This window comes from Hippopotamus amphibius, chromosome 15 (genome assembly GCF_030028045.1).
Source record: "Hippopotamus amphibius kiboko isolate mHipAmp2 chromosome 15, mHipAmp2.hap2, whole genome shotgun sequence".
In the NCBI taxonomy this organism is placed as follows: Eukaryota; Metazoa; Chordata; class Mammalia; order Artiodactyla; family Hippopotamidae; genus Hippopotamus; species Hippopotamus amphibius.
The window spans coordinates 56,911,375-56,923,228 of record NC_080200.1 but is presented as its reverse complement, the minus strand read 5'-3'; the positions used below and the strand labels follow the sequence as shown (position 1 = coordinate 56,923,228).

The following is an 11,854-nucleotide window of genomic DNA, read 5'->3' as shown; positions in this document are numbered from 1 at the left end:
CATTCACAATTGAAAGTTAATTCTTTATATCATAACTCATACAGCATATTAGAATTTATATGTATATATATATATATATATATATATATATATATATAGGCCACCCCACACGGCATGTGGAATCTTAGTTCCCCAACCAGGGATCCAACCCACCCCCCTCGCAGTGGAAGTGCAGAGTTTTAATCACTGGACCACCAAGGAAGTCCCTAGAATTTGTATGTTTAAGCAGTGAATTCAGTTCTCTAGATGCGCCCACTGCACCCTCCACACAGAGTGTTTGAGTTTCTGTGTCATCAGATCATGGACTGTACATTTTGTTGAGTGGAAATTCTGCGAGATCCTTATTCCAATATTGATTCGGGTCATGTGTGGGTGTGTGAGGGTGTGTGTGGGTGTGTTAGGAGTTGGGGGTGTGAAGATGGTGGTGGGAGAGAATTCGTGTAGACAAAAGAAGCACCCAAAGGGCAAGGCCCTGGGAAGGAGGAGAGGCTCGGGGCACATCTTTGAGTGAGTTGATGAGTACAAAGGTGTACACTAGTTAGAATACAAACGTGTACACTAATTAGAAGGGCAAGCTTGCTAAATACCGGGGCAGTGATAGTCTAATCTGTGTCTAAAGTCTCTTTATCTGGTATTTTTAACACAGTGCTCTCAACAACAGCACCCACAATTATCCTCCCTTAAATGTGGTGCCACTGATGACTTCCCTTCGTGATTGACGGGTCCAGGACAAGTATCACACCTGTAGGGCACAAATATGGATTGTTGCTTACACAGCAGATTTGCATTCCTGGTTTCTCTGTGACATAGGCTGCATTCCTGTCCCAGGTGGCAAGACTGACTTCAGAGACCAGGTTGATGGGACTGGGCTCTACCTCTGGGTGCCTCACCCAGGACTGTGCTCACGTGACATCAAATTCAAACACTCAACAACACTTTCTCTTCCTAGATCTGCCCTGAAAGAGTGGTTGAATTTTCCTTCTCTCTTTATTTCCTGATTCTTCACATGTCTGCAGACGGCCATATTTTTAACTCATTTGTGACACAGCTTTTTTTTTTTTTAACATACAATAAACTGCCTACATCTAGATTGTACAATCTGGTATCCCAATCTCCCAATTCATTCCCCCCCAACCCTCCTTGCTTTCCCCACTTGGTGTCCGTATGTTTTGTGACACAGCTTTTTAACTGGGAAAATATTATTTCAAGTTTTGGTAGAATTTGCTAAGTAGGAATTGCAACACTAACTGTAAATGTTCACTATTCTATTATGAATCTTTCCAAGGTTATTTTTTAGAAAATATTAATAGAATGTAAAGCATTTTCTTTCATATGCTTTAAAATCTAATCATCAATTACTTCAAATGACGTACATGTTCAACTCCTGTTTCTAAGGAAAGCAAGACCGCCTGCCTCCTCATCTGTTCTGTCGTTACCCACTAAAATGTGCCATTTACCTCCATTAGGAGGAGAAAAAGGTGGAAAATCCCCAGGTATCACTACTTAGCAACCTGTTCCTGGGGAGTCAATAGCCTCATTTTTCTTTTCCTCTTTTCATTTGAAAAATACTTATCTAGTAAAAGAGAAACACTTCTCACTGCTGGAGAATATATTTCCCAGGACTTCATTAAACCAAGTAATAGAATCAGTGTTTAAATGATTAAGTAGGTATATAAGCTTTCACACACAAAAAAGAAAATCTAATTAAGATGGTACTCATAGAAATCAAGACACTAATAATTAACAAAAATAATTGCAGCTGGTCTACTGGAGGGCTATGCAAATGTGAGGCAGTGTTATTATTACACATGCAGTAGTGCAATATTTTGGTGAGCTTTTAGGATTATAAGTACGCAGGGTGCCCTGCCTGTGTAATATGTACTGCAGGACAGGCATACCTCGTTTCATTGTGCTTCATTTTTTTTAAATTGTGCTTTGCAGATATTGAGTCTTTTACAAATTGACATTGGTTTACAAACCCTGTGTCAAGCAAGTCTATTGGCACATTTTTCCAACAACATTTGCTATCTTCATGTGTCAGTGTCACATTTTGGTAATTCTTGCAATATTTCAAATTTTCCCATTATTATACTTGTTATGGTGATCTGGGATCAGTGATCTTTGAGGTTATTATTACAACTTGAGGGCTCAGATGATGGCTAGCCTTTTTTAGATTTTTTAATTAAGGTATGCACATTGATTTTTTTTTTTTTTAGAATTAATGCTTAATAGACTGCAGTATAGTGTAAACATAACATTTATGCACTCTGGGAAACCAAAAAATTCGAGCGGCTTGCTTTACAGCGATACTCCCTTTATTGCGGGTCTGGAACCGAACCCTCAATATCTTTGAAGTGTGCCTGTAGACTATTTTATCCCATTTGTCTTTATCTTTTTACTCGTGCTCTCTACTGTTTCAGAAGTTAGGAAACAAGCCATAATTCCTAGAACTTGCATTCCTGGTGGCAGGTTAATTCATCCCACACACAAAAAGTCATGTTCAAGTTTGCCAACCAGCAGGAGGCATGAGGAGGACCCGTGCAGAGCATCACAGAAGCCCCTCTGCGCTTCGTCCTTGGTGAGCGCTTTGGAATTTGCCCACAGCATTCTAAACGCTTCCCCGTTTGTAGCGTGCCTGAAGAATTACACTTGGAGCAAAACGTTTGATAAAAATGTATTTAAAACAAGCAAGAAAAAATAGTTTTGACCTTAAGGATAACTTTCATCATTCTTTTAACCAAGTAGAGTTAAATAATACGTATAATGATTTCGAGTACCAACTTATAAAAGATGTGATAAATCAGAAAGCAAAGAACAGGAGGACTCTTTTTTTTTTTTTTTTTTTTTCAGAAAAATGTATTTGCAATTCAAATGTTCATATAAAAAGCATAAATTTTAAAAAGTTCATAGATGTGTGTTTTTAGAAGTGCTATGGGTTTGCCATTCATTGCAATTACATTCCAAAATGTGCAGGGTGGTCCACACTGCACCTTCTTAGCTTTGTCACACTGAAGTCACTCTCATCACAACCTCCCCCGAGCTGTTATCTTCTGACAAATCTTCATGGGGCCTCATCCGATTGAACAGATGTAATAACACGTAGCCGCACTGAAACCTTGGGGAGGTCAGCTGTGTTGGGTGGACCAAGTTCCTATTTCGTAGAGCCGTCAGTGGCAACCATAAAGTCCTGCTTGTGGAAGACTCTCCCCGGCTACTTTCTTCGATGTCTGTGGCTTTGTCATAATTTAATACATCCCAGTGTAAGTTGACAGCTCGCCAGCGTTTAAACACTCTATAAACTGCAGCTCCTTCATGGACAATGAGACCTAAAATTCGAAGTCAAAAAAAAAAAAAAAGACTGGTCATCATCAAAAGTTGAGAATGTTATTTTGTAAACAAGTAAGAGATTAAAGAAATAGTCAGTTCTCTGTTACTCATCATCATAAAAATTATGGTATTCTGACTACTCAAATATTATGTCTAATGGCAAGCTACTACCTGTTTTACACAGGAGGAGTCAATATTCAAAAACAAGAATCCGCTGGCATGCAGACAGTGAAGTCATCACAGGTATAAATTACTTGCTCCATTAAAGCTCAGAACATGCTTAGGCATTTATGTTGCTTAGGAGAACCATTAGGGTCATTTACTCATTCAGCACATATCTCCCGAGTGCCCACTGTGAGCCAAGCAAATGTGTTAGGGGCTTGGCCCAAGTTGCCAACTTGATTTGTGAAAGAGACAGATGTCAAGGTCACTGCCATCTCCCCAGCTTCTAAAACAATGCCTGAAACACAGGAGGTACGATCTAACCTTTTGTCATTTTTACTCTCCTCAGCAATTCAACAAATATTTATCAAGTGCATACTTGTGAGTTTTACATATATTACCTCATTTAGTTCTCACCATCACCTTATGAAGTAAGTACCAGCATGAGCCCATTTGACACACCTGTCTCAAGGGCAGACAGGTGGCAGCAGTGAAGCAAGGATGCATACCCAAGCAGGCGGGCTCCAGAGTCCTTGCTCTTTGCTGCTATGCAGTGAACTGATGATTACACATTTCTGAGACAGACTTTCAGGAAAGTAAACAAGATAATAGGGGAACCTCGGGGACCACAAACCGGCCATTGGTAAGTCAGATGTGGTGCCCTGATACAGGGCTGCATCTCCAGCATCCATCCCAGACCACACCCACACCTACATTTTTCACACATTTATATTTCAAAGTGCAGTCCAAAAGCCTTTGAATCTGTGACCCATCACAAAAAGGAGTCCCTCCCTGGTGGAGAGGTCCTTCCAGATAGAAAAGTGAGGAGGAGCTTTCTTTTAGAGGAATTTGAAATTTCATTGCAAGTTGGAGAAGAGACCAATGAAGTCTTTCTTAAGATGGAATACAGCATGTAAGAAGGATGTGTCAGTTTACACAAACACTTTTATCCAAAATTTGAAAATGAGGAGATCCTACCCCTCCCAGCATTTAGAATCTTGGGTGTATGTCCTAGAGAAACTTTCATAACTATGAAAAAGGAAGCATGCTCCAAAATGTTTATTATATATTTGTATTTGAGAAAACAAATTGCAAACAATCTCAATGTCCATTCTGAAAAAAATGGATAAATTGTAGTGTGTGGGTCCAAAGGACTACAACAATGAAACAGAAGGGAACAAAGACCCATGCTGGTGGAAATCTCAAAGCCATACAACAAGTGAAAATTTCAGAACTATAAATGGAGTGAAGAAATACTATACATTTTAATGGATACAGATATATACGGTTAAAATGTTAAAACATGTATGGGAACAATAACCAGTAAATTCATGATAGTGGGGGGGGGGGGTGAACCTGGAGATAGCCTTCAAAGAGGGCCTTCTATTGTATCTTTAATAGTGTGGTTTTTTTAAGCTGAGTGGTGGGGATATGAATGTTCCACATGTTATTCTACACTTTTCATGTACCCTAATAATTCATAATTTCAAAAATTATGGAAATTTTATAAGGAAAATTGACCTAAGATGGGTTGAAGAATAGAAAACAGAAATAGGGGAGACAAATAAGGAAGTTACCCCATTACACGTGAGGAGCAGAGTGTTAGCAGTGAGGAGAACACAGAGAAACTAAGCAACAAACTTGTCAGAGGAAAAACTGACAGAAACGAAAGTGCAAGATGGGGAAAAAATCAGAGTCGCACACATTTTTAAGGCTGGAAGAATGGGTGGTTGAAAGGATGATAGTAACCTTCCCACAGGTACAATAAGTCAGGGTTTTGAACACGTTTTTATTGGGGAGGTTATTTTTTTGTGTGTGTGCGCTAAAATGATGCCAGGTAGGTGATGGAGATACCCAGTCTTTGAAAAATTACACCTACCTAATATCAGAATTTAACTTTTACATCTATCCCTTACCAGGAGATAGACCTCTGACACATGTGACTTAACGGCATTCCAAAGATACTAACATAGGCCACTAAAAAATGCATGTGGTCTAATAAATAAAAATGTCTTAAGCCCAATTATTGTACACCACTGAAATAATGAGAAGAAATGTAAACTTCTATTAGTTATAGCCATTCGATTGTTTGATTCCTTTTTCCTAAGGAATAATCAGAGTCGACCCAACTGACCGGATGTTTTGGAGAAACAGCATTATAAGTCAAGACTACCAGATTTTAGTTGGTAATTCTAATATTAGCTTTCTGATATCTCCATGGCTAATAATTTCACTTTTCTGGTTCTGTTTTTCTTCCTTAAAATGAAATTGGAATACCTAATCTATACGTTCAGTGGGATGGTATGACGATAAATTGGAATTCATCAACTATAAAGCACTCAGATTTCCTTGGAGATGGTAACTATCTAAATGCAAGACATTATTATTAATTAAAAAATCAATAGCGAATCTATGTGGTGAGGAACATTCATTCACACTAATCACAAGACCGTTACTGTCTGCGACAGGTTCATTCTGGACAAATGCAGCGATGAGGGGCCGGCTTCACCAGGGGAAACCACTCATTTCACAGGATCCTATTCTTTTTTATTAATTTCCTTTGAAAGGCCAGAAATCAGATAATTTACTCGAGCTTAAAGTCACTTTCTGGGAATATATTCCTGGTAGCCCTTTTCTAAATACATAAATCTACCCAACGTGCAGAAATAAATCCCACAGGTCTTTATAGTACATTTTGAACTGAATTTAAAGAAAGAGAACTAGTTGGAGTTCTCATGAAGACATAGTCCTCTTGAATTTCCAACTTCCTGTGCTGCTTCTTCATTGCATTTAAGTTATGAGAGATGTTTAAACTTTGCTTTATTCCCCATGTATGTTTGGAATTACTCCTTGTCCTCTAGAGGCTTAAATTTTACTGAAATATGAGGAACTCCATCCCACCCCCAACGTTGTCCTTTGTAATGTACACCTTTCCCTTTTCTCTTGTAGTTTTTCTGGAGCAGTGGCAAACGCCACTTGTACTAGTGGTTATGAGAAGACTCGACTGCTGTGATCAGTGAAATAGAGAGATATGGATTCATTTAACTCTAGTTCATGTGCTGAAAATCCAGCTATTACAAATCATACTGCTCTCCTATCTTACTGATGATTGGTCCCCTCTTGTTTTATAACTGACCGGCTCACATCTTCCAGTAGCCTTCACTCTCTGAGGAATACCTCAAGTTAAGTCTTAAAATGAATTTGTCACCTTGACATTTCAGGTCATAGGAAAACAGGCTTGGACTTGCTTCACCTGAGTCAGTAACTCTGATGGAAAAAGCAATGATAATTTCTACAAAACGTTAATATTAAATATTTTATGTTACTTGCTACAGTATTAATGGCAAAGATGTCGACAAGCTGTGATTCATGGGAACTTGGAGTTTTGAGACTTCAGGAGAGTGTGTGTAGGTGTCCCTGTGCGTGGAGTTGGTTGTTTCTTACCATTTTCTTGCCAGTAACATTTAATTGGAGAATTCCCTCATTGGTGTGCAAAGGAACAATTTTGCTAGGGAATAATCTTTAATGACAGAGCAGGTTTAAATAGTTTCTGGTTTCATTGAAATAAAAGCACAGTGTTTATGTAAGTTAAATATGTCCCAAATTTGGAAGTGGTGTGTTAGTTGAAATTTTTACACGGTAGTAGAAAATGAGCTAACTACCCAAGAAATAGTGGTTAGACTCTCAAGGTACACAGGCTCATACACGTGCATGTGTGTGCACACATACACACACACCATTTGTCTGTGTTTCTTCAATACAGACAAATGGTGTGTTACAATTAACAGAGACTTGCAAAATGTATGGTCAGATACAAACAAATGTTGATATTAACTACCAAAACACTAGTCTAATCATTTCATTTCTTGTGTTGCTTGTCTCAGCTTTTGTTTGAATAAATGTGGTCATTTTTCATAATTGTGCTTTACATGCACAATTTTCATTTAATCTTGACTGCAACTCTACAAATAGATATATTATTGAATAGTTTCATAGCTAGGAAATTGAGACCTAGAGAGATTTAGCCAATGGTCCAACATTATAAAGATATCAGCTCTGAGAACAAAGACCAAAACTTGTCTCTATGTAAACCTTGAGTGCTACAGTCTTATGCATGCTAAATATCCAATGGATGGCTATCTCTCCTAGTCATAGAATGACCAACTGAAAGGGATATTGCTATGGACTGAATGTTCATAACTCCCCAAAATTCATATGTTGAAGCCCTCATCTTCAACATGATGGTATTTGGAGGTGGGATCTTTGGGAGGTAATTAGAGTTATATTAATTCATGTAGGTGATTAATGCCTTTATAAAAAGAGGAAGAGACGTGAGTTTTCTGTGTGTGAGTGTGCGTGCGTGCGCATGCACTGAGGAAAGGCCACGTAAGGATATAACGAGAAGATAGATGTCTACAAACCAGGGATGGAGCCCTCACCAGAATGAATATGCCAGCACCCTGACCTTGGACTTCCCACAGCCTTCAGAACTGTAAGAAATAAATGTTTATTATCTAAGCCACCCAGGCTGTGATATTTCGTTATAGCAGCTCAAACAGACTAATACAGACCTGGTATATAAATTACATCACCCTCATTTAAAATATGAGTAAATTAAATCCTGGAGACCATGATTTGGGCAAAGTTATACAATTCATTGCCATTTTTGTGTCACCAGCACTGTTTCATTTCTAGAAGTGCCAATAAAACAGCCCCTTCCAACCGTCCGCCTCCTAGGAGAGAAAAGGCTTGAGGAACCTTATATGAAGACAACACTGTAAGCAGTGAACACTCCGTCTGGTAAGCTGCACCCATTCTGAGCTTTCCCAAGGAATGCAAGACCCTGATAACACAACCTAAAGGCCTGTGTGCTGTTCAATCACAGAGATCCTTGGGAAAGCTAAAGAACTCAGCTCGCAGCAGATATTTGGCCAGAAAAGGTTCTCTTCATTGAGAAAATGTCCAAGATTTCTCAGTTACATTTAACCATTCTCCCTGGTCAAGATTCTCTCTCTCTCTCTCTCTCTCTCTCTCTCTCTCTCAGTGGGTTTCCACATAACCAAAATCTATAAATACAACCTGTGTCATTCTGAACAGTCAGTGTGCACCAGGAGCAAAATGGTGACTTCGAGTTCCATTTAATTCCATTTCAGAACAACAGATTAGAGAAGATTAGAGTCAACCTCGTAAAGTGGCTCCATTTTTTACTCCTTAATTCCCATCGGAACTTGGAGAAGACCAGAATGTTGTTGCACCAAAGAGGGTTAACTCAGTGAGACTGTGTTCCAAGATACCCTTCGTTGGGATCATCTTTGCTAGAATGTAATAAAGTGCATTACTCCTCCTGGCACGTTTTCCTAAGATACCCTACATTTAAATGCCCAACAGTTACAGAAACTTAGATGTAAGCGTAGAGGTAATCACTTTAAAAGTCACTCTTTTGGCATATGTATACAATGGAATATTACTCAGCTATAAAAAGAAATGAAATGGAACTATATGTAATGAGGTGGATAGACCTAGAGTCTGTCATACAGAGTGAAGTAAACCAGAAAGAGAAAAACAAATACTGTATGCTAACTCATAGATTTGGAATCTAAAAAAAAAAAAAAAAATGGTACTGATGAATCCAGTGACAGGACAAGAATAAGGATGCAGATGCAGAGAATGGACTAGAGGACACGGGGTTGGGGGGGGGGGCGGGGGGCAAAGGGTAAGCTGGGACGAAGTGAGAGAGTAGCATAGACATGTATATACTACCAATTGTAAAATAGATAGCTAGTGGGAAGTGGCTGTATAACAAGGGGAGATTAACTGGATAATGGGTGATGCCTTGGAGGGCCGGGATGGGAAGGGTGGGGGGGAGTCGCGGGAGGGAGGGGATATGGGGATATGTGTATAAATACAGCTGATTCACTTTGGTGTACCTCATAAGCTGGTACAAAAGTGTAAAGCAATTATATTCCAATAAAGAGCTTAAAGGGAAAAAAAAATAAAAGTCACACTTTCATTGTGGAATCTTGTTAATATGAATCTTGAAGGAATAACCACAAGTCATTTCTATGTATACTGAATGGTTTTTGTTGGACTCAACTATATATGAAGCTTAAAGTAAAACAAAAACCAGAAAAACAAAAGATGCAAAAATATAAAACTTAAAGAGAGATGTCACGATTGAAAGATAATGCATATTCCATTACAGAAATCACTAAGTTCACAAAAGAAAGCTATCATCAGCTGATATCCTAAAATCTAGGCCTCTGGGAACTACAATGTCCTGATTACATATGGGGATTTTTGTGGAACAAATTTCCAATACTGCACATCAGAACAAATAATGAAAAGAAATAGCCTACATAAAATGCACTTATATCTATAAAAGATGAGTTGATATTTTTATTGTTGAATAATACATATACAAGTATATATATATCTCAACTTGTGGTTTTTCCTTCAAGATATATCTCTATAGCTCTATCTATCTATATCTATCTATCTATCATCATCATCTATCTATGTCTATCTATATCTATCTATCTATCTATCTATCTATCTATCTATATCTATCTCTATCTATCATCTAACTATCTATCATCTATCTAGCTTCTTATCCCCAGAACCAAGTTGAGAATGGCAGGCTGGTCATGAGAGTTTAAAGTTCAGGGGTTCAAACACAGATTCATCACTAGCATTGGTAATAAAGTCTTCTGTGCAAGAAACGTGATCAGGACAACAAACTATTCAGAAACTTCCCACAACATGAAGCCCTGGACACTAGAGGCCAGCTAGTTTCCAAATGTGCTTGATCTAACCCTTCCCACCCCCAAAGCAGAGAAGAGCACACACGAAGAAATGATTATGACAACAGCAAAGACCCTAAACGACTGTTTCTCTGAGAGCACACAAAAGGAAATTCATGGTGTTTGTTTTATGACACTGCCACCCTCTCTGTCTTCCTCTCTGCTCAATGAAATCTGCAGTCATCAGCCTGGCTGCAAAAAGCACATTCGTGCTCACCTTCAATGCTGATGACAGCACTGCCTGGGCACAGAACAAGATTCAAAGGCAAATTTTAACATGGAGTATCACCTCTCACTAGCTGGTAGTGAGGGAAGCACTGTCTTTTCCAGAAGCTCCTGACATAGGCTGGATCTGGTTCTTAACCTACCATCCCTACTTCAGTTAATGGTCATCCCCCAAGTCACTTAAGCTGAAACTCAAGAATCACCTAGACTAGTCTATCCTCTCTTGCACTAAATTGTGCTAATTCTGTCTTCTTAGCAAATCTGATATAAAACCATAAAATAGAGAATCATCTGTCTGTGACCCCAATCAGCCATGTGCCCTGGGAGGACAGGAACCCTATTCCTACTTCAATTACTGGCACGCAGTAGGAACTCAATAAGTCTGTTAAATGAGAGGGAGTGAGGAAGAGAAGAGTAACCATCTTTGGAATCTAAAAGATGACAAGACAGCACTGTGACAGTGCTGATAAAACACAAAACCTCTCAAACATCATTCTTTCGAACGTCAGAGTAATACCTGGAGATACCACAGACAAATGGAAACACATACTCCAAGACTAGAAATGAAAAGGGTTTAGGGATCTGAGCCTATATTTCATAACAGTGGGTTGCCCCACCCCCTCCAAAATATACACACACGCGCGCGCGCGTGTACATACACACACACACACTGCCTGCCAGGAGTAGAAGAGCCAAACTTCTTTGCAAGTATTTGTTTTCAGCCTCAGTAAATTGTAGCAGCCTCCCCCACTGTCTCGTTGGCCTGGTCATCAAATGCTTGCCTGAGTCAAACCATCATGAACCCGATAGTTACAAAATGACTGTGCCCAGGCCAAAAGCCCAAGAGGCAGACAGGGATTCCTCTCTTCTATTTCCTGGCAAAACAGGAGAATGAAAAAGGCTGTCCATTGATCTGACCACTTGCTCTTCTAAGAAGCCAATCCTGGAACTTCCTAGGTGGTGCAGTGGTTGGGAATCTGTCTGCCAATGCAGGGGACATGGGTTCAATCCCTGCCCCAGGAAGATCCCACATGCTGCGGAGCAACTAAGCCTGTGCGCCACAACTATTGAGCCTGTACTCTAGAGCCCCTGAGCCACAACTGTTGAGCCCTCGTGCCACAACTACTGAAGCCCACGTGCCTAGAGCCTGTGCTCTGCAACAAGAGAGGCCACCACAATGAGGAGCCCAAGTACCACAATGAAGAGTAGACCCCACCCTGCCGCAACGAGAGAAAGCCCATGTGCAGCAACCAACACAGCCAATAAATAAATAAATAAATTAATTAATTAATTAATTAATTTAAAAAAGTGCAAAGCATTGTACACATAAGCTATTATTA

The 11,854-nt window shown here is 39.4% G+C and overlaps 1 protein-coding gene across 1 annotated transcript in view; it reads right to left on the bottom strand.

The window, feature by feature from the left end:
- Positions 1-2,976: 2,976 nt before the first annotated feature.
- The window catches only part of MARCHF11 (membrane associated ring-CH-type finger 11), a 105,133-nt gene continuing 96,255 nt past the window's right edge, over positions 2,977-11,854 (bottom strand). The window contains exon 4 of the mRNA XM_057710207.1: positions 2,977-3,326. Coding sequence (XP_057566190.1) covers positions 3,004-3,326 — 323 coding nt within the window. The 3' untranslated portion in view covers positions 2,977-3,003. The remainder of the gene's footprint in view (positions 3,327-11,854) is intronic.